General features: G+C 39.3%; 1 protein-coding gene across 1 annotated transcript in view; it reads left to right on the plus strand.

Moving 5' to 3' along the window:
• The first annotated feature begins 204 nt into the window (after positions 1-204).
• Positions 205-23,244, plus strand: part of lrmda (leucine rich melanocyte differentiation associated) — a 192,022-nt gene continuing 168,982 nt past the window's right edge. Inside the window, exons 1-2 of the mRNA XM_054600471.1 lie at positions 205-434; positions 1,511-1,611. Of these exons, the coding sequence (XP_054456446.1) occupies positions 393-434; positions 1,511-1,611 (143 nt within the window). The 5' untranslated portion in view covers positions 205-392. The remainder of the gene's footprint in view (positions 435-1,510; positions 1,612-23,244) is intronic.

Here is a 23,244-nt window from a genome sequence, read left to right on the forward strand (position 1 = left end):
CACTGTTTAATGAATTGCTTTCTTTAAAACGTTAAGCTGTTTGAACTAAACCCAGAAGTTTTTTTTTTAGTTTTTTTTATTACATATTGAGTACGGATCTATCATAAGAGCATGCTGTTGGGGTAAATCCTTCACTGCTCTTGCATCAGGAGTCAGAAGAAACACTCGTGCCAGCGTGCTTCCGCACAACAGAGGTCAGCTGATAGAAACAGCACGCGGAAACTGTAAAGTCATTTGGAAAACGACAGTAGAACTCCAATATAGCCGGGCTGCGTCCACAAACAGCAACTTTTCTTTTATTGTTGATACGTGAGCAGGACTTTGGATATCAACACAGACAGCGCATCTGAAAGACGCAGAGATCACCGAGCTGTCACCGTCAGGAGAAAGTTATGGCACGCAACGAGTCGCTGGTCGCTTTGAATGGGACTCAAGTAAGTTAACCGACACTGTTTCTCTGACTTTGACCAGCTCTGTGCTTTGCCCCACGCATATTTAATGAGAGACTGTTAAAAAAGTGAAGTTTGCCGGTTAGAAATGCCTTTAGAGGGTTCTGTTTATCTCCTCGACATCACCGCTGTCATGTGACACAGTGGGACTAACATGACAGTCGTGACTTTCAGTTTTGCAGTTCCTCCCACAACATCACTGCTGGGAGATCAGTGATATATATATATATATATATATATATATATATATATATATATATATATATATATATATATATATATATGTATATATATATATATATATATATATATATATATATGTATATATATATATATATATATATATATATATATATATGTTTATATATATATATATATGTATGTATGTACTTAAAATATGTATGTATGTATGTAATGTATGTTGTATATATATGTTTCATATGTGTGTGTGTGTGTGTGTGTTTCATAACGTGTACTTAAAATATGGTTGTAAACTGTTGATGTTGTATGAAATGATGATTGTAAAGCAAATAGTAATTTAAATCTTTGCAAAAATGATGAACACGGTAGCATCTTATATTATAATATATATAGCATCTTATATTATTATATACAGTACCAGTCAAAAGTTTGGACACACCTTCTCATTTAATGGTTTTTCTTTATTTTTTTATTATTTTTTTTCAACATTGTAGATTAATATTGAAGACATCCAAACTATGAAGGAACACATATGGAATTATGTGCTAAACAAACAAATGCTCAACAAACCAGAATATGTTTTATATATTTTTTTTCTTCAAAGTAGTTGAATGAGAAGGTGTGTCCAAACTTTTGACTGGTACTGTATATAGCATCTTATATTATAATATACATAGCATCTTATATTATAATATATTTAGCATCTTATATTATTATAAGCGCATGATGTTCCCAAATCTTCATTCTTTTAAAGGTGGAGTATCCTGACACAATGTAATTTTACTGTACTTATGTTAAAGGGTGCTGTAATTGCTGCTAATCTCACACATATCTCTGTGTTTAATGTTTTATTCTTACAGATTTCCTATATGGGACATGACTGCATGGACATTCCAGACTTCCTTGGAGACACGTATGGCCAGTTTGCAAGAAGGCTGGATCTCAGCTTCAATCAGCTCAGGTAGATGTCAAACCTAATCACCTGGATGCACATGGTCTCTCTCTCTCTCTCTCTCTCTCTCGCTCTCGCTCTCTTTCTTTAATACACACACACACTCGCTTTCTTTAATACATACACACACACTTTAACACACACACACACACAGACTCTCAGTCTTTCACTTGCACCTTTACATCAGGGGCAATTGGATGTGTTCCCTTGGTCTATAGGTGGTCAGAGTGTCATCATGACATCAAAGAGCTGAATGAATGTTAGAGCTGGGCCTGGTGACTCGCTGTTACAGGATAAAAAGGCGTGATCGATAAATGTGACATGCTAATTTGGGGGCAAATAGAAGAAAAGATTCCTCTGTCAGGACATGAAGGAACACCTCATGGCAGCTGCTTCAGAGGGGGCTGCCATTTCAACAACAGGACTAGCACAGTTGATCTGGCAAGTGAAAGAAAGGAGATGATGGTTATAAGGTGCTTTTGTTTCATGACTGTCAGGCCATGAAGGCTTCTCAATAGAGGCACTTCTTTTTCTTTTTTTTGGATTTTTTTTTTTGTCTTGAGGCAGTGCTGGAAATGTGGAGTCCTAAGTTTGACTGATTTACAATCTGTCATATTGCAAAATCCCTCATTTACACACAGTGTTCAGACCAGCTGGAAAAATCAGTTTGGGGGTCAATGAATAAGTGAATGAATGAACCCACTGTTGAAGTGCCTTTGAGCAAGGCACTGTGGATGTGTGTAGCTGTGTGACTGTGAAACAGATGCTGGAAAAAAAAGCCATCAGCACCAGGAAAAGTATGACCCAAGACCTACTGATTCAAATATTTACTGTATTCATGTTTGCAAACAGATTTGAGTTTGATTAATTGAACCTGAATATACAGATTAATCCAATTGCATGTGTAGGCATAAACATGGTAAGCAACAAGTTGAACGAGTGAAAAGAACAATTGCAATATAATTTTAGTGTAATCTTTTTGGGATATTTTCTGCATATCTGTTTTTATGCTTTGTGTAACAGGGTCACCTTGTTAACAATCAATCTTGTTCTTAATCATGTGCCAACGACAACATCAACAAGCATGACTGTGTGCATGGTATCAAGTCATTTATGGCGTCATTTATGGCGTCACTTCTTGCGTGTATTCCCAGAACAAAACGTATTTTGGAGAGCAGTCACACTCATCTGGGATTCCTGCTGGTGAAAGATCTTGTAGTGTGTGACCCTCTGTCGCTGGTCGGTCAGTAGTGTCTTCAAGACAGCAAGTTGTGTAGCATGAATGTGGCTTTACAGACATGAAAGCTAGATGCTATGACAACATAGGTTGATAATAAAACATTATTGCTGTTTTTAAACACAGTACAACTCTCTCTAAGTGCTGGTATAATTATTGTATTTACAACATTTTAGCACCACAAAAATGTGGTCACTGGTGACCGTCAATGTTTATAAGGAACGGTTGTGACGCTGTTTGTTTATATACCTGATGAATGCCGTTTAGAATGGCAGTGTTATAATATAATCTATGAGAAGGTGCGCATTATTTTTCACTTTTATTAGTGATGAATGTCCTCAGACGCATCTGTCGCAAATTAAGATGTTCAGACATTTTTTTTTTTTTTTACTTTAAGCTCTGCAATAGGAAAACAAACATTTTAGTGAGTGGACTATTTTCTTTAGGTCAAAAAACTTTCAGCACCCACATTCAGTTAATGGCTGAGTGGATGATCAGAAGCTTTTCCATATTAGTGGTATCAAACAGCTAAAGCTAAACAAGATATTCATGACATAGCTAACTTGCACTAACTGGAAGACTTTTGAGTAATCTTTATTCTTTCCACAGATAGACTGATACCAGATCATGGCTGCTATGTGTGTGGTACCAAACAATTGAATAGACGAATACTAGATGTCTTGGCATTGCGTTAGAGGAAGTGATGTTTTACGTGCTGCAAACAGCTTTATGAAATCTGACTTAAACAACCCTTATGTGTGTTGCTTCCAAGGAGATCAAGGCTGGCATTATGTTCCTCGCCTTTGAACCCGTCACATTAAGGACTTGATGTTAATAATGAAATATTTATAACCCAGATATTACTAATTCATTATTAATTTTCTGTTTGGCTAATCTCAGATGTCAGATATCGTTACTAAACTTCAAAGGGTGGTATTGGCAGAGAAGTGGTGCAGAAGCATCGATGTGGTGCACGAACCATTTGGGGCTCATATCAATGGACTATTGATTGATTTTTTTTTTTGCCAGTGGGCAAAATGATCTGTTACATAGTGCTTCATATTTTTCTCCTATAGACAGTATTTTTAAATGGCTGACATTGAAAACTTGTTTATTGCAAGCTAACGTAAGCTCCCATCATGAGCACAGCGTGAACACTGTATCTCTATCCATAGCTATGAAGTACCGGTATACATTACTGACCTGTTAGGGTGGTTATGCCAATCTTTACACCATACACACACTCACATCACAGACCTATGTATTCTTTCTTACATTTGCTCTCTGTTGCGATTGATGTGTGTATGTGCTCACATGTCATGGGTGGGTGGAGCTGTGAAATTCAATAAGCAGCTCAACATGTGTTAAAGTTGTATTCTAACTAAGGCATTGCCACCCCCTCAGTAGTCTTGATCCCTATAAGAATGCACCTTATAGACGGAGGCCCCTGACTCACAGCTTCATTTTGAAAAACTTTTGCTGAAAAAAAAAATAGCCCCTGAACTCTTTGTGCCGCTGTACTTGTGTAGCTCTTCGAGTTTAGTGTATGGCGGGGCGATATGGTCAACATTTTCTATCTGGATATAGTTCATTTTTAAATCTTGATAACAACATATATCATGATATAGCATGTGTTCTGGTAATTCACTGAATAACACATTTTTTTTATATATTCATGTTTAAAGTACTGAGTATTTTCTCTTTAATTAAGAACTTCATTGCAAAATAATTTGATTTTCTGAGTTAGAATGTTCTTGTTATTATCAATTTACATGTTTTAATTATGTGTCAAGATATCTCGCTATATGATTTCATCACGATATGATTCCATTAAAAGGCAATAAATTATCATATTGAGTGGGCTTTACTGCAGAAAGTATTTTTGGGGAAATACTCAGTAAAATAGATATTAGATTAATCCACTAGAAATTGGCTGGTAAATATCACTTTTAAGAAGAACGTAGCTTATTATGGCTTACATTAATGTAAAGGCACACTTTTCAAAATGTCCTCTCTATTTTAAACAGTTATTACCGGATACTCCTGATTCATGCCCTTCACCCTATAGTGGAGTCTTAAATATTAAGAGAAAAGACAAGTATTAAGCTTCATTGCAATAAAACATTGTTGAGAATCACACATTATATTGAGCCATATAGCGCAATCTTATATCGTTATTTACATCCGAGCTTTGATGTTACATGTCAGTTAGGTGAGACGTGTGTATATTGACACCATGACCTTGTTTCAGTGTCAGCCCAAGCAAACCAGGTGCAAACAGATGCACGTTACTGAGAACTCTGTGGACTTCCTTCAGCATCATGCACTTCTTCATGCTGCTTGACTCAAATCGAGAGAGAGACATTGCCAGAGTTTGTTGTAGCTAATATGCTTATTTCTGTCAGCTCAATTGACAACGCTCATCCAGCAACCTGACAGTGCGTCACAATGAGAAGAAATGTACTGGCATCACCTTTAACTGAGTCCTGCATGGGTTTTTTTTGTGTGTGTGTTGCACATATGTTTATGCTTGTGTGTAGGCTTGTGCATGTTTGCTCACATGCAGTGTTTGTGCATCTGTCTCTGTGAGCATAACTGTGAGTGGCTGGGCAGGTAATGGCAGGGTGAAATTATGGTAGCGGGCTGTCACACCCACACCTCTCCCTCTGTGTGCCGCCGTGTCAGCCTGTCTCATCAATGTGTTGAGAAGTGTGGCTCACAGCGAGATTTCTGTCTCAGGACAGGCTTGGATGGTATTGTGTCGTCCACTTTGTTCCAGGTCAGGTGTGTACACAATGCGGTGAGTGGGAATGTGCTGTCTTGACATGGTTCCTTTCTGTGACTGGGGTGAACTCTGGGTGCCTGCATCTGTTACAGGCAGTGTTACAACCCTGGACACATGAGGTTTGAGGAGGACATGTGTCTGTGAGTCACAGGAGGAATCCTAATGTTCTTAGAACAGTAACAGCCTTTCTACTCAGATCTGACATGGCGTCTCGATAAACAAATCACATTTGTGCAATGGCAGCTTTTATGAAACCCTAAACCTAACTAGAAAGTAAAGCCAGCTCTGTTTTACTTAGATCTGTTTTAGCTACTTAGATCTGCATATCACCGGTCCTCTCAACACATGTGATACCCATTACTGCACATGTAATGTTAAATTGCATGCAAAATGTTTTAAACAACTGTCAAATATTTGCTATAGTTGATTATAATTGTGGTCATTCCAGTTAACAGTCATCTCTTAAACAAATGCTATCAACGGCTGAACTTTATTTAAGTTCAGTGCTTAAAAAGTACAAAAAAAAATGGGAACATCTGTACAAACTATTATAATAACACAGCCTTGCAACAGTGGCCATTTCAGGATTCAGTTCTTCTTTTGCCACTGTGTCAGAGAAGTGTGGATTCAACTCTTTGATCATTTTGGTGGCTGTGGGTTGTGTTAGTGTTGCATTGAATTATGCATTTCTAATATTCTGTCCACTGTGTAAGTTCAGTGAACTAGAATTGTTATTTGATCAGAAATAATATTTGTACAATAGTGTTGTGTCAAGTCCTGTATGTGATTGAATAATTCTCAATGGTATCACAGTTTCAATAAAGGTTAAGACTCCAAAACAAATTATATAAGTATGCTCTGAAATGTTATTGCAACCACTGATGCATTGAGGGGAAAGTCACCAGTTAACAGGGAAACCACTTAACCCATAACACTGGCACTTGACCCTCTCCTCCATCATTGGTAGCGTTCTCCTGCAGCGGTTGACCTGTATTCCGTCTTCTGTCAGACCGGACAAATTTAACACATCTTGTTGTTAACATGAATAATGCTTTTAAGGGCAAGCCTTCATTAGCTCGAATATCATCCTCATGCTATGTTGTTTTTTCACTCAGTCCCAAACCAGTGCATTTAAATACATTCTATTATTCCAAACGTGGTCAGGTTTTGGTTAAGATCTTACAAAATTGAAGGAAGGCAGCTGCCTTTAATTTCTGACGATATAGATATTTAATTAATTTATACTTAGGAAAATAAGGTGTACAGATGAACACTAAGTTGAAATTCAGCCTGGCATTAAGAAAGGCGAGTCCATGCTGGACTTTTGCATTGCAGATAACCTAAGCTACCTGTGCATGTGTGTGTAAAGTATGTGTGTGCCTGTGTCTGAGGTGGTATGTGCTCACCCAGGCTATGTTGGTGATGGCAGGCGTTTTGCATTTTAATGACAAATCAAGTATGCTAACTCGCGCTTTAAAACGAAAGTGCTGTAAATGTCGCTGGCTGTCAAAATGAGATGTAAGTAGTCTGATGAAAAGAGAACAAAGAAGACAAAGTAGGGAGGCCTGGTACACTGAGAAATGAAATAAAACCTTGTATGGCCTGTCAGCTGTGTCGTTTTATATTCATATCTAAAGAACATTATAGTATTACTCCGCCGCTCATGCCTCACTCATCTGTCTCTCTTAATTCGTCACAGGCCCCGCTCTGTCTTTCAAGTTGCTGTATGACAACACAGGAAGGGGCCTGCTAATTGACAAATGAGTGTCACAGACATCAAGTGCTCCTTTTCTATCCAACGCTAGGTAGACCCTTGTCGTTTGATGGTGAGGGGACAGGAGGAATGGGGGGGGGGGGGGGGGGGGTCTGTTATTGGCAGTAGCCCAGTAAGAGGCATTAGACCAGTCCTAGAATGAGAAGTGACAACGTCAAGAGAGCCTGTCATTGTCTTGCCTAAGTGTTCAATCTTCAGAGATGCTGGTATGCAGATAAAGTGTCAGTTAGGAGGAGAGGAGATGAAACATTGGCAGTATGAAGTCCTCAAATCACTTAACTGGGAGCGTGGAGTGTATGTGTGTCTGGTAATAGTGGTGGTGTACTCTGTTCTGCTGAGGAAAATATATTCCATATCCGATCTATCAGGCCTGTTTAGGCCGATATTCTAGGATAACCTGATCTGTGTCTCATAAATTAAGGCGGATGCAGAGCTCTCCCAGCCCTAAGAGATTTAAACCAGGGAGATGAGAGAGACAGGGTCTGAAAGGAAATAAGGTATTCATATCAAGGACATTGATATTATTTATCGTTGTTTAGTAGTAGGGGGAAAAACAACCTTTAATTTTCATTGGGATGGTTCTTTAAATGATGTACTACTCCTGGGAAAGTGATGGCATGACAAAGAGCTAAGAGTGTTATGCTTAATGAATGGCTTCTCCTTCTCCTCTAATATCTCCAGTTTGAGGTTATATCAGAATTTTCCTTTGTGAAATTGCTGCAAACAGTTTAACAGGGCCAACAGAGAGCCTGAGTCACTTAGTCCTTTAGTGAAGAAGCAAAGAGTAATCTGTGCTTTTTTTGTGTTGTAAGTGATGGCTGAGGTCATTTGCGATTATATTTTGGACAGTCTCAATTTGACTGTTTTTGGATAGATCTGTAACAGGTTCAACGTGGGCATCCTACGAATAAAAACCTCTCACTGCATTAAGTGAATTAGTAATCTTCCAATCTATCTAAAAAGCCAGCTAAAATCTGTTTTCTCTCTTTGGCTAAATAGACAACTTGTATTTGATTGATTCCACAAATTGCAACCAAATCGCAATGTGGCCTTCATTATGTCCATTGTTGTTGTTTTTTTTGTTTTCTTTGCCCAGCAATGTATTTGCATTCTTAAGAAAAATTTGCTTTAATAAAAATTGCCCTGTAGGGTAGAAGATGTTTACAGATGATCTGCACATTTCATCTCCCCTAATGGATCTCATTAAATGTGGTACATGTGCTCTAAAGCAAAGGATTTTTCCTTAAAATCGAATGTTTTGATTTGTTCCTCTACATCTGGCTTCATAGTTAACTCTAGCTGCATTTGCACTATGAATAACATTTTCAACGCATACTCTTCACTAAACCACATTCATGAATTGGATTGGCTGAAGTACATCCACAGTCTGTTAAGCCGTGTCAGTCTTCTCAATGTAAATTAAAGTATGAATGTAGCTTTTAAAGGGAAACCGCACTTTCACATCTAGCATTATTGACCATGTGACAGTAAGAACAAAGACAGCTAAATTAACAAGCTAAGTGGAGTAAATAGATCACACAATCAAGGTCTGCCAGCTTGCTGGTTATTGCAAGTTGATGTGGTTTCACTCTTGGATAAGTCATGTAAGTTAAAATGTTTGCCAGGCTTGTTTAAGGAAGTGACACGTATTTCACTGCGCAGCAGTCCTTGATGTTGCCCAAAGCATTGCAGAATTATACACGTGTGCAACAGTGCCATCAATTCTCTCAAGAGTTGTTGAGTGTCAAGCAACCAAGAACAAAGATAAAGATCGTAGACTCTTGTCTGTGTTTGCAGATTTTTAGATAACTAACCAAATTTTCTGGAATAGTATAATGCAACATCTGTTTAGGTTGTCAACAAAATTCTGCGAAAAGTTCAAAATGAACAATGTGGTAGTCTGTTTCTAATTTCGAAACTTGCGTACCCTTGTCTGTGGCACTCAGTCCCATTGGTTCCTACTGAACATGTTAACCTTAAAAAGTGGGTAACAAATATAATGCATTTGTTTCGGGACTATTTTTGAGAGAGGATGATTACACATTTGGTGTTCTAGTGAGTACTGCAGCAGGACAGTGTAGGTGGCAATGGATCAAACTAAGCTACAGTGCCTATGTTAATCATAATGGAGGAACATGTCAGCCACTGCAACAGTGTGGCTCATTGATGTGTTTTTAATAGCTTTTGGAAAACAGTGGCGGTCCACGCCACAGAGGAATAAGCTATATCAGACTTTGGCTACACAGTGGAGCAGCTAGTCTATCAACTACACAATTCCTTTACCCTCTGTATAACATGTATATAAATCTTTATCTCTCTGTTAAAGCACAACAAAAGTCCACTGATGGCAGGCGAACCATCTGTTAATCACTGTCAGGAGCTGCCATCAACCTTCTAGGGCAATCCACATCCTCCTCTCTTCTTCAATATAAGGCCATCTTGTGGTTTTGCTTTCTGAATGGAATGGAACATCTTTATGTTCCTTTTGTTCACATTATATATACTGGGCAGCGATGCCATTCCTTTTATGACTGCGTCACATTTTTTATTGTATATCCCAAGACGGATGGCGTGCCACTGACACAGAGATTTACAGGCCTTCAGCTTGCAGTGGCAGAGCTTTAGAAGGGTCTGCTGACATCTAGCCAACACTTTGGAGGAGGAGAATAAAAGCTGACATTTTATTGGCTCTAAGAGAGCGAGAGAAAGAAGAGTTTTGGGGGGGGCAGGGAGGAAGGGAGAGAGGAAAGAAAGGAAAAGAGATTCTGTTTCTCCACTTTATATTTTTCAGCACTGCCAGCTGTCACATGGTCCTTGCTAAAAAGAGGGGATTTATTGGGTATTATTTAGAAACTTGTCAGTGGTAATGACTGCAGCTATGATTTCAATTATCACCCACTAAATATAGCTTAATTCACTGCCTTGCTGGCCATAATGAGCCACCCTGACATCATTTTTCAAAAATTCGATACCATGCTATTTTAATATTTTATGTTGACCACCGATTTAATTTTCCTCCCTGGTGCTTGGCATGTGGCAAGGTCCCACTCCCTCATGTGCAGTTGGATAGTCAGAGCTATTGAGTTCAAAGCTGTCCCAGGGATATATTTTTTTCCATTGACAGAAATCCAATTAGTTTTAGTACACAGTCTGGCTGAATAAAAAGGGTCTTAAAATCTACAATATGTTTCCTTAGCGTTTTACCAGAGCGCAAAGCCAGTGATGGATCGTTATGATTTGACCTGATGGGGCCCAAGTGGACACACTCCTTTTTCTATTCTGGCAAGTGAAAAACAAACCATCCATATGTCTTACTCACTTTGATAGGCATAGCAGAGTACTTTGATATTGGGTAAACATCTACTGTACAGTGCATGCACTGGCTAAGATCTTAACTCTTGTACATATTTAAACACTTATTAAATACTTTACAACGGCTACACATATTCCGTCGAAACACCATGTAAATATGAGAAGGGGGGAAAAGTCAGATGTATAATTCAGTAGTGACATGTTTAGTAAGTAGGCGATTTGAGGAGAGTTAATGTGTACTCGGGTTTTGACACGAGGGTGTGCATTTTTAAGCAAGCATTTAAAAAGGAGATGATTAGGACTGGCACTCAGCTGTCAATAACAAGCTTTCCACTTGAAGCTGGAGATGTGGGTGAATTTTTGACATTGTGAAGCTTTTCCTTTGCTTCAATCCTCCTTCTGGGGCAATGGTTTTAAAGTACGTAATACATACAAAGTCATTCAGGAGACCCGCCAGCGATTAGAACCTCTCTTATGGCGGGTTTCTCATTAAAAAAAAAAAAAGGAAAGAGGGCGCCAAGTTATGTTTGAGATACAACCTGTGTCTCTTTTAGCCCATAACTCAGACACTGTTTATGTTCACCCCATCACACTTAGCCATCTCCCAGATTGATGATGTAAGCAACTGGAAGGCATGGAACATATTAGAAGAGAGCATGGAGAGGGGCAGCCATACTTCTACTTCCCCTTGGCTGGGTCCCAAATGGAAAAAAAAAAAAAAAAAAAAAGGGGGGGGAAAAAGGTTTGGAGCCTGTTTTGGAAGAGGAACAAAGGAGCTTCTTTGGTTTGGTCCAGGCAGTTTTGGTCGCTTCATGGCTTTCAATCTCTCACAGTCTTTTCTAGAGGGCCCAGGGGTGAAAAGTGAAGACAGATACATGGGTGTTTTCATGCCAAGATTTTAGAGGATGATTGCAGGTCTTTCCATGTTTTGAATTTTAGGGGATGATTTTTTAAGAGGGCTCCATGATGAATGTTGTCAGTTGATGAATAAATCCTGTGACCACAAAATTCAGTTGGAAGTTGTTATTAGAGATAGCAGCTATTGAAGGCCTCATGATTATTAAAAGAATTTGCCGTAATATCTAGGCAGAGACGAGGGACTTGTATGATCATTTTGAATCTCTACGATTTGAGTCAGGTTCAATCATGGTTTGCCATACTTGAAGTCATAACTACAGTACATGCAGGCCACCTTATCTGCTTGCTCTGCAATTTAGAAGGCCCCTAATGGCCTTTGTTGGTGAGACCACTTTTTTCCCCCTCACTCCTGTAGCATGCTTAACCCATCTCTGGCCCTGGACAGCTGTGCCACATTCTGAGCACAGCTGTGTCTCATTTCCTGTTTCCATTTCAGATAAACTTACTCACATCTTTCACAGCTTTCACTTATAAAAAAACACTGACTGTCCTTCCAAACCGCCATCCCATAACTTGATATTGGTCAGACAGGAAGATTTGTGGGAGATAACGGCCCCTGTGCTCTCACCCTGCTGCACTCTGGTTCTCCCCTCTCCTCCATTACTTTAACTTGTTTACAGTCTACATGTGCTTGTTCCATTTGCGAAGCATGAAGAATAAGTTAAGAAAACTGTAGTTGGGAATGAGCTCAGAAAACAAGGGCGAGCTATGTCTTTTTTTGAGGCTACATCTGACATCCATCAGCATGGAAATATGTTTTAATGGTCAGGCAGGCTGCAAGACATCACTAAGCTGTTGCCTCACTTTTCCACCCAGGGACATATTGAGATAAGAAACAGTGACAGCATGTTTCATGTCCGTGCTGCTGACACGTCTGTGCTGGAAAACTACAAGGGACAACCCTTCCATTTTCGGGCCAGCAGTCTGTGTAGGACAGTATTCTTATTCTGTTTTCCCTCAAAAAACACTGTCTATCCATTAGGATAAGTGCATTGACTCAAATCACAGCAATATAACTGTGAGCTGCTGACTGCACCATTAGCTGACAGTATGATTATGTGAACAACGGACCAAATAGTCTTCTGATCTTCTCTGTCTGTCCAGACGTTTGGTGATGTTTAAGAGTTTCTCCCCAGTGATAATGGTGAGATAGCTTTTGCACCGTGGGCACTGTAGAGTTTCTTTATTTTCTCCCTCTGTCTGGATCTCGGGCCCTTGGGTCCTCCAAAGCTCAGAACATGTCTGTACTCAGATGTTTCAAAACACCAAACAGCAGAGGAGGAGGAGGAAGAAGAAGGGATAAAGGGAAAGACGAAGGGGAAGTGGGAGGAGGGTGAGGAATCCTCCTAGGGACCAAGTGTACATGTACAAGCAGACCAGCCAGAGAGGCCCAACAGGGTCTGTAGACTTGTGATCTGAGGGCCGTTTGTGTGTCAGTCAGATCAAAGTCTTGTGAAGAGAAGGAGAAATCCCTTTACCTTCTCTGACTATAGGAGCCCTTATTGGCAGCTAGGTAAAAGGAAGAGGGGGTTGATAACAGTGAGATGCTTCAACTTTGTGATGGTTTCCATTGTTTTTGTTTCACTTCAAGTAAAACACACATCCGTCCTCAGACATTTTTATTCATACAGCTTGAGGCCTGTTGTTTTTGGTAGTATTAGATACGTATGTACAGGCATTCTAATGTCAATACATATTACCACATTGATTCCAAGGCGTTTGGATACATACTAACTGTAAACAAAGAAGACCATTGCCAAGGAGATTGTGATACATTTCACACAAAACTGCTGCGTGGCACAAAGGAATATAGCTTTACTAAAATAAAAAAAGAAGACCACTGCTGTTTTCATAGTTTGGTTGATTCTAAATGATTCCTTTTTGTAGAGGAAATGCATGTGAAAGATTGCCACAATGGTGAATTTGAGGAGATTCAGTTATTCATATAAGAGTCAGTGTTTCAGGGGTTGTAATAAAACTGTAATAAAACAGCTGGAGCACTTTTTTAGCTAATATGTTAACATGAATTTGTTAAAAGGCAAATAAACAAGGAGATTGGTTTAAACCTAGGTTACATCTACATTACTAAGTATTGCACAGAGACCTTCACTATCACTTTTATCACGTGATAGGAAAGGATCGTGGTTACTGATATGACCCAATCAGGAGGTGAATGAGGGTGTCTGCGTTATTGTTTTCAAAGGTCTCTGTTTTTCCTGTTCGGAGAGCTCTCAAACTAAAAAGGCTTCAGCAGCGTTTTCAAATGTCTACTTTTTATGGATTTTTAAACATCACAGTAGTGTGGATGCTAGGTACAAACGTAGCAAAAGTTATTCATCTGGATTTGATGTTTTCACACGTTTTTCTTCCTGCTATTCATTTTGTTGGCCTCTTACGGTGAGATCAGCATAGAATATGAAGGCATGACTAGAAACCACAAATTAGCTGCTGATCATGCAGCTGATTAATACAAGCCCAGATTTAGTAGCAGTGTAATGTCCTCATTAGAATTTTTCTTAGGTTATAGGTCAGAGTTCTGTGAGTGGAACGGCTTCTTTCATGGTTGCCTTGTTTGATACCTTACACATGGCCTATTCATTTGGATGTTTTCTTAATCAGCACTTCTTATGTCATAGTAGCAATGTAACTCCCACATATTTTTTTTTCTTCTCCCTATATTGTGACCTCATATTACAGTATCCTGTATGAAAAAAATATTAACTCATTAATCAACAGTGTTAATACAGCCTGACAGTCCGACCAGGAACAGCATGGTTGCTGTCCTTTGCAGACATTTATGGCTTTCTTGAGTTCTACAGTATTTTTATTACCTTTTGTCGGGATTTCTGAATGGCGTGAGCGTGGGAGCCTGTGTTCTTGTCAGCTGGAGCTTATCAGCCAAACACCTCCCCGTCGATCTTAATTGGCTACTGATGAGGCCATGCGACAATTTAAGTCATTATACCAAGCCGAAAGGTTTAATACTTCTCATTAACACTACATATTAATGTGAAGCATAAACTGTTATACATGTGTAGTGGTGGCCATGTTGGGCCACAGCAAGGTTGGGGGTGCATATAAGAAGGGAACCATCAGAACCAAGTTGAATATACAGTAGGCCTATAAATACACACAACTGTTCCTTTCACGGAGTGCCAGACAGTCCGTCAGTCATACTCACCCCCTCATGCTGGGAACGTGTAGTGAGTGTATCCTTCCATGGGCCTGGCTGTTTAAATTAATTATTAGTTTTATAGCGAACCCCGAGGCCTTGCACAGGCAGCTAATCCCTGTAGAGGGCTAATCCGACCCCGCGTTACAGAAAATCAATGCTGGTCTTTGGTGTTGGCATGCCATCAGGGCACGGGGACACATGTCAGACAGGCCTCCTGATTTTTTCATGAGGTGTGTTTTTTGAAGTGGTACAGCCAGTGGAAGATGCTCGAGGTAACCCAGAATTGAAAAGAATATCCGGAAGCGAAGAAAAGGGGCTTGGATGACCAAATTTCATGTAGGGTTTTGGTGTGTGGTTGTGCATTATTTTAACTGGAAATAGATGTTGGAGAGAACTCATGCTTTCACACATGTGAGTAGCATACATTTATATTAAACATAAAGAAAGCTTAGAATTATAATATTTGTCATTCAAATAATGTTAATAAAAAATCCTATAACTGAATGCAGTATATTTTTTTAAAGCAAAATAACACTGCAATAAACTGTATCTGCTCTGATTATATCTGTTTATTATCATCCTGTGTATGTTGGATGGTCTGTGATATTAGAACCATCAATAACCTTTTGGCAGACTCTCTGATGATGGATGTGTGTGGTAGATGAGTGTCCTGCAGTCATCAAAGATTTGAAGGGATTTTGTTTTGCAGTGACTGCAGATCAAGTAGTTGAGTTATGTCATGCCTGCTATTTTCACTGATTTGATGGCGGAGGATCGGTACCGGTCGAGTGTTGCTGTAAACATCAGACTATGCTGTTAGCCTGCTAATTTGATGAAAGGAAGGGATTGGAATAGTAATTTAGAAAATGTCAATTTGTCTCTTTTTAGTAATAAATCTTTTTTTATGACCCAAGATGAGAACACCCTATTTTGTCTTGGCAATGATACAGACAGTCTGTGTTTTGAGATCAGTTTAATATCTTGTCAGATTCGATAGATTGTCAAAAATTGAAAGCACCATCAATTTTCTTTTACTTTGTCAGGGTTTAATACCATGCAGGGAAAATATGAATATTTCTCATTCCTCAGTCTCATTTCATATTCTCGACTGTCTGTCAGTAATTGGAGACGGGATGATCTGACCCAGTCCCCTACTTTTTTTGCACCTCTCATTCTGCCTATTAGTTTTGGATTACCAGCTTTCTCTTTCTCTCACCGAGACTGGCAGCTGAAGATAATAGCTTTCATAATGTGGGGAGTCTCATTCCAAGCCCCTCTGTGTTTCTCTTTATGAGAGAACAAAAAATGTAGAGCCTAGTCAGTCTATTCATTTCCTCTATTGGGCGATTAATGAGAGGAACAGTGCTGTCTCAAGCCTTTTGTGACAGGCTTCAAAGTCCCTGTACGGGAGGAGTCATGTCTGTTCGTCTTTTCAGTTTGCACAGGCAGGCATCCGTTTGCGTTTACGCTGTGACAGTTCATTAGGGAGGCTAGCACATGATCAAAACTATGTGCTATCAACATTTGTTGCCCGTTTAGTTTGCCACTGATGAAGTGATCAGATATGATGCCGTGGGTGAGAGCTCATTCGGGACTTTGTGGGGTTTAACTCACTCACAAGGGATGTAAGTGTTTAGCTGACCTAAATGCTAAATATTGTTTGATGTGAGTTTGACTTCATGAAGGGAAATCATTGTGGACTGACTGAAGAAATGACGTAGATCGACTGTCTAGTCATAAGACCTGTGGGTTAGACGGTTAGCGTCCCCTTCTTATCTGGAACACAAGGAGACAGTCATAGTCAGAAGAATTTTATATTCTGACTCCTATCTATCACTCAGGCATTGAATACTGTCAATCCATCCAAGACTTTTCAATGTTGCTCATCACTTTAGATTTTTAAATGACATTTTTTATGTTTATCATACAGAGACCAGAAATATGTTCACATGTAGTACAAATAGCAGTGCCATCAAAACCAGAAATGCAGTATAAATTGATTGAAATTACACAGAATTCATTGTTTTTGGTTGATATTCATACTGTACACATTTATCCTATATGACTAACATATGGGCTATGAGGCTCTGTTCTGAATAAAAAGTGATATTTAATATATGTCCTGGAATAAAATGTGAATGAAGTGACGATGACTAATGCAACCTCAGCACGTCCTCTTTACACTGTGTGTATCATGAAGCTCCATAACTATAAATTCAACAAATGAAATTTTGAAATTGAAAGTTCTGCCGCTATTCCTCGGCTGCTACAAATCCATGCAGTCCATTAAATACCAGTAAAAACTCTCCTGTGACTCGAAGAACGGCGCCAATTTCTTCTCATCATATGACTGAGACGGCAAACGAAGTCAAACAATCTTCATAACTGTCATAGATTTTCCCCTGAGATTTCCCTTTTCTGTTAAGTTGACTCTGTGCATGCAGCATCTACACTTGCTTACATCTTAAGCAATACTGAACATGTAGGCTAATCATTCTGCCCATGGCTTCCTATTTTTAGTCTACAATGAATTTCTCCAAAAAAAACATAAAGACTTAAATATTTATTGCACGGATGGCTAGTTTTGCTTTCTGTCTTTCTTCAGTCCATTACTGCGATCAAGTAAACCATTTTTAAAACATCAGGTTACTGTAGAAACCTGACAGTAAACTAGTGCATGTAAATTTAGCACAAACTGTCACTCATTGATCTCTCATTGTTCTTTAGGTTTGCTGTGAATGCATTTTCTAGGCACAATATCATGTCTTTTAGAATTTAACTGATTGTTCCTCATCAGAAAAAAATCTGGAAAACCAGGACAGATGTAATTAATTACTCAAAATAATAACCTTTTTAATTTAGTTTTGAATTTGTGGAAAGCTTACATGTTTTTGATTTATGACTACACAAACTCGGAAGAAAGTAAACAAACTATTTCTGGAAAACTTTTTCCTTTTTCTGCCGTACACACAGGGGGCAGAGGGGTATGTCTGCTTTACATGGCTTTGATTAAAGGTTTTGAGAGAGAGGAGACATTTATTTTGCTTTATGGCTCTCAGTGCCAGCTTGGCAGCAGCACTAGCATTTAAATGCCAATTAACAACCTTTTAACTGTCAAGATAATTTGAAATATGGATATTTGCTTTCCTCACTGCTTCAGAGCCACCAAAATTACTTTTAATAGCACAAGTGTTGGTACTAATATGTCCCTTCATGAGCAGTAGGCCAGCCGCATGTCATTCTAGTGCAAAGGAGTTTGCCAATGATGTCTGATTAGGAGCGCAGGGGGAGATTAATAGATGTTTCTTCCCCTTATTTGTTATCACTTTTTTAGAGCATTGACTGACTACAGCATGTGATAAATAGAGGGAAGCCTCTGCATTTCCTGAGTGTGACACTATCTATCTTCTCGTCAGCACAGCTCTGTGCTGATGCGATGTCTCCGCTGACAGCACATCCAAAGTCAGCAGCCTAGTCCTGTGCAATTTCAACAGCAGAAGGAAAGGTGTTTGGGATCTGCATTTTAATCCTGGCCTGTTTAATGTGTGCCCCCTGACAATCTGGGCCAGACATCATTTTAATGGTATGTACAGTGATAAAGCCAATAAAATGTCAGAATGATTGATAATCTGAGCATTATAGCAATATGACTTTCCAGTTCTCCTCTGCGCTCCAATGATGGTTTCCAAATTGAATTCCTTGTGTGCGTGCGTGCGTATGTATGCATGCACACTCACATGTCATGCATGTATGCGCCTTTGCTCAACCTTAGGTGAGAACAAAACAGAAGAAATCTTGTTAGTTTCAAGTGAATCAGTTTTTAGTGCTTATGCAATACATTACTTCCAAAATAACAAAACATATCGGCTGAATAGATTATCTCAACATTTTTGGGTGGCTTACTGTATTTGTCTGGAAAATATGCATTGTAGTGGGAACAATTATAAAGAAGATTACCATATTTCTTCTGTTAAATAAATTATAGGAAACCTTGCTTTCCTCTGGGTGTCAGAAACTCTGAATGTATGAGCCAGACCTCTGAGGCTGGTGTGTGTTTCATATCAATGCTGGCTTATTTTCGTCTACCGGGGATGGATGGGCGGCGGATGCCATTCATATCTCTTGACTTATGAACTCCTTCAAACCCAGGTGGACATTGACATGCCACAGATACTGGTGAAGCAATCAAATGTTACTGTTGCATTTCGTCATATGGCCTTAGTTTTTATTGTTATAAATATGACATTCCCTTGCCCTGGAATTTGTATTTTACCAGTAAATTTCCCATTGGTGCTATTACTATCCATTCAAACATTAAACTGTCTATTTATTTAGAGCTGCTCTTTAAAGCTGTAGGCTCACCTCAAGTCTTATGGATGAGATCAAATAGCTCTTGTTCATTGATTTATTGCTTGCTATTTGCAAAACCAATAGCAATTGGGACGAGATTGACAACACATGTAGGCCTGTAGTGCAGTCTCTATGGACCTATGAAACTGCCCCTTTTATCTTCAGCAGAGTCAGAGCAGTCCTGCCTCTGACTGGCAGTCATAGAAAGCTCTTTGTTTTATGTAAATGGTGATTGATGGCATGTCTGGCACAGCCTGCAGTTTTTGACAAAAAGTATTGATGGCTGCTCTCAGTAAAGTGTTAGCCCAGGTGACAGAGCAATCCATTTTAAGATGAATGAGAGAGAGAGTGTGAGCGAGTGAAAGAGGGAGCAAGAGAGGCAGAGAGATAAACAGGAAAGTCATCAGCACTTTCAGGAAAGAGTTACGTGTTTGTAACCCTAGTTCCATGATCACAGGCTTTCAAGTGGAATAAACAGACACACACAACCTCTAAAGTTATTGTGGGTCGCGGGACAATTTTAGCACCGGTTCCAAGCCAGACAGTGCTGTACGTGAACAGAAACCATTGAGTGTTTCAGTTGGCCATTTTAACAATATGTACCTAGTATGAGTTATTATTTCCAGCCGCTTGATTTCGTCAGCCATTTCCTGCGGGCACAATCATTTTGCTTGCTAATAGTTTCTGTGGAGTTCTATGTATTAATCACAACAGAGATGATGTCCTTGTTCAGTAGAAGATCTTAATAGAAGTTGAGGTCAAGTAAATGGAATGAATATAGGGAAAAAATTGGGGACAAAAATAATTGCAGGTTTGCAGTTAAATTGTCTCAGTGCCAAACCATGGTACTGCATAAAATATTCTAAAAGCACTGTTCTGAAAAGATGTTTCAAAGAAGTCTTCCTGCATTTTGCAGGGAAAACAATGTATTCTATCCATTAATCATTTCCAAGCTTAGAAACTTGAGTTATAGCCATACCGCCCAGCCCAAATACTTTATCGGGCAGTTAATACACTTAAAGTAGAGATGTACCAATCTTACTTTTTCAGTCCCAACACCGGTAGCAATACCGAGGCTTGGGGTATCAGCCAATACAGAGTCCTGGTCCAATAACTGTGTTTTATTAATAAGCTGTATGCGTCACTGTGTGGAAGTGACTGATTCTTTTAAGTTTGAGGTAACATCATGTTTGACTTAATCATTGCTCTCTTAACTTTTTAAACAAAATGTTACAATTAAATAGTTAATTGCTATTTTTATTAAAATGATAAATCATACACCAGCAACTTGGTAAAATATCTTCAAAATTAAGAAGAATTCCAATTCAAGAGTGAAAATTGTTTTAATGGGGAAACAAATTGGTCAACAATTTAACTGGTCAACATTTAAACAGGGTTTAAAATTCCAGTTTATAATGTATTTAGTATATACACACATATAATTGAATTGATTAGATCCGCCCCATTGTCACTGATAGCCAGCGAGTTGAGTCAGTAAAGGCCTGATATCCAAGTATTTCTAAGGGGTTTAATTTGAATTTTTTTTTAATTTTAGTTTTTCAAAAGAAATAAGAATAAAGGTTGATTTGGATGTATAATAGCCTACTAAAAGACAGATTAACACTATTTTCTTGCACTGCCCTACATTACCAACACTTATGCTTTATGTTGATAACGAGATAGGCCCCTAAAAATGTACTCCATGAATGTAACCAGTAAATGAAAAAGCTCTCAAGCCATGTCAAAATATACCTGTCTGTCAGTTAAGACTAATTTAGTGCCTGTGGGACTTGGAGTATTTACAGCCATTGGATTTGTTTGAGTTGGATAATGGGTCCATGATCCACAGGGGCAACTCCGTCCCCTGTACTCCATCTCCTGTCTGACTTTGGGATGATGAATGTGAATTTACGTTTGCGCTACATGCTTTTACACTCTAGAGTAATTTAATTTCCCTAATGGAGCCACTATCAATGATACATTTACTGTTGGATCTATGTAGGGAGGAATATTCCAAGGAATTTAAGGATAGCAGACCAGTCTGATGAAAACAATGTCTGCATATGTGAAGAAAATCCTCAACAAAAAGTACTCCAAAAAATGCACCCGGTGCTGATGTGTGTCTGACAGAACCAGATTTAGGAGATGCTTCAAGGGGACCTTAACCCATGAAATCATGCTATCCTGCATCCAGAGCTCCACCCTCTAACTGCTGTATAAATAGATTCTCATGACAGGGTAATTCATCTCTGGCCATGAAAACATCAGCTTTAAAAGACAGCTCGCTGAGACCCTGCGCTTGTTAGGGGCCAGATCAGCAGCCCAGATGCCTGGGATGTAAACTCATGAAGAGAAGATTAATTTATCTGTCATCCCTGACTTTGACAGTTGTTGTAAATTTGACTCTGGCCTCTGCACACGGAAGGGAAGGGAGGGGTGTAGAGGGGGGAGAAAGGGGAGACGAGTAAAGATATGGAGAGGAGCGTGCAGAGGGAGGACGGCATTAACGACGGAAGGGGTAAGGCAGGGGTGAGCATGTGTTGAAAATTTCAAACACACAATATTGACAAGCCCTCTCACTTGCTGCTAGAGTGCACCTGGACTACATCTACATCCCACCTAACCAGATGATGTGTTTGAAAACCTATTGTTAGGAGAATATTTGGCAATGACTTTTTGCCAACCCTCCTTGCCCTTTCATCAAAAAGCACCCTTACTGCTCACCATTCTTTCCCTCTACTGTTCATTTCAAGATGGTGGCCACATAAGGCATGCTGAAAAATGAGTCGTGGTGGTGTCAGGGAAGCCATTTGGGGTCTGATTGATGGTAGCAGGCGAACCGCAGCGGCCATGTTCTCTGATCTCCCTATGTGCAGGACATGCCTGGCGCTCTCTGAGAAACAGGAGAAGTTTTTTTTAAAAGTTAATGCTCCTGCCAGACACATTGCATTATATTTCTCATCATATCTGTGTCAGTGTTTCAGAAAATAGATGATTAATAGGGTGGAATGAAATGTTTATCGTATGAGAAGATGAGCTGGCTTTGGAAGATAAATGGAAAATAAATATTGATGGCCTCATTAAAATCTGGTCACTGTGCCACAGATAAATATAGTGTATATCTAGCATCCTTTTTTACTTGAATTATTAATTGTAGTCATTATTTAGTTGACATACATGGGTTTTTAAGTATTGGGTTGTATTTTCATGTCAGGGTTTGTAGATGTAAGCTGAAGGATTTACAGGATACACCCCAAATCACGTAATTACACGTTTCACACATTGTGCAGTTCCACTGAATAACAACTCTTTAAAATATTTTTTTGTCCTTCCACTTTTATTCTGCCTATCTGGATACAAGTAAATCTGGCCTCTTTTTTGGAGGATTTATAGGGCTACATATGTGAATGTAGTTATGGCCTACAGCGTAGATGCACAACTTTCAATAAAGAACCCCCCCCCCCCTGGGGTTTCGGTCTTGGCTTCATTTGACCCTTCTCTTTTTCCTTAGACCTGCCATGATTTTGTCACTGTATATCCGGAAACCATCCTTTCCAATGACACACTCGGTACATGTATTTTCTCGGAGCATTTGATGAGCCTTCACTGTTAAATAGTCCACCTCTTGATTGGATTTGTTGTGTGTCTGATCACAACAAGCCTATATACGGAGTCTAGCGTTAGAGCAAATCAGTTAAATTTGGTTATCAACACCTCCTTATATGTGCGATTGGACCTAGGGGAAGTACAAAATATAGCCCAGGAGATCTTGAGCTTATATTGTGGATTAGCATGCTAATAGGCTTTCGACTTGATTTGACAGACCTTGCTTTCCCCCAAGAGAGGGACAGCCTCGAGCCAGGGAGAGGGGTTCTGTAAGGGGCTGAGCAAGGAGAAGGAGGGGGTGAGGAAAGAGAAAAGGGAAAGCGGGTTAAAAAAAAAGGGGCGTATTGCCAGGCGGATTGGGGGGGGGGGGTGTTGATGGTGGAGGTTTGGAGAAGTGTTGGGAGATATTGCCAATTAGCATGTGGAAGAAAAAAGGTTCTGACAGGATAGGTAACCCAGTCATGATAAATATGGTGACTTAGCAG

The sequence above is a fragment of the Anoplopoma fimbria genome, chromosome 6 (assembly GCF_027596085.1).
Source record: "Anoplopoma fimbria isolate UVic2021 breed Golden Eagle Sablefish chromosome 6, Afim_UVic_2022, whole genome shotgun sequence".
NCBI classification, from domain to species: Eukaryota; Metazoa; Chordata; class Actinopteri; order Perciformes; family Anoplopomatidae; genus Anoplopoma; species Anoplopoma fimbria.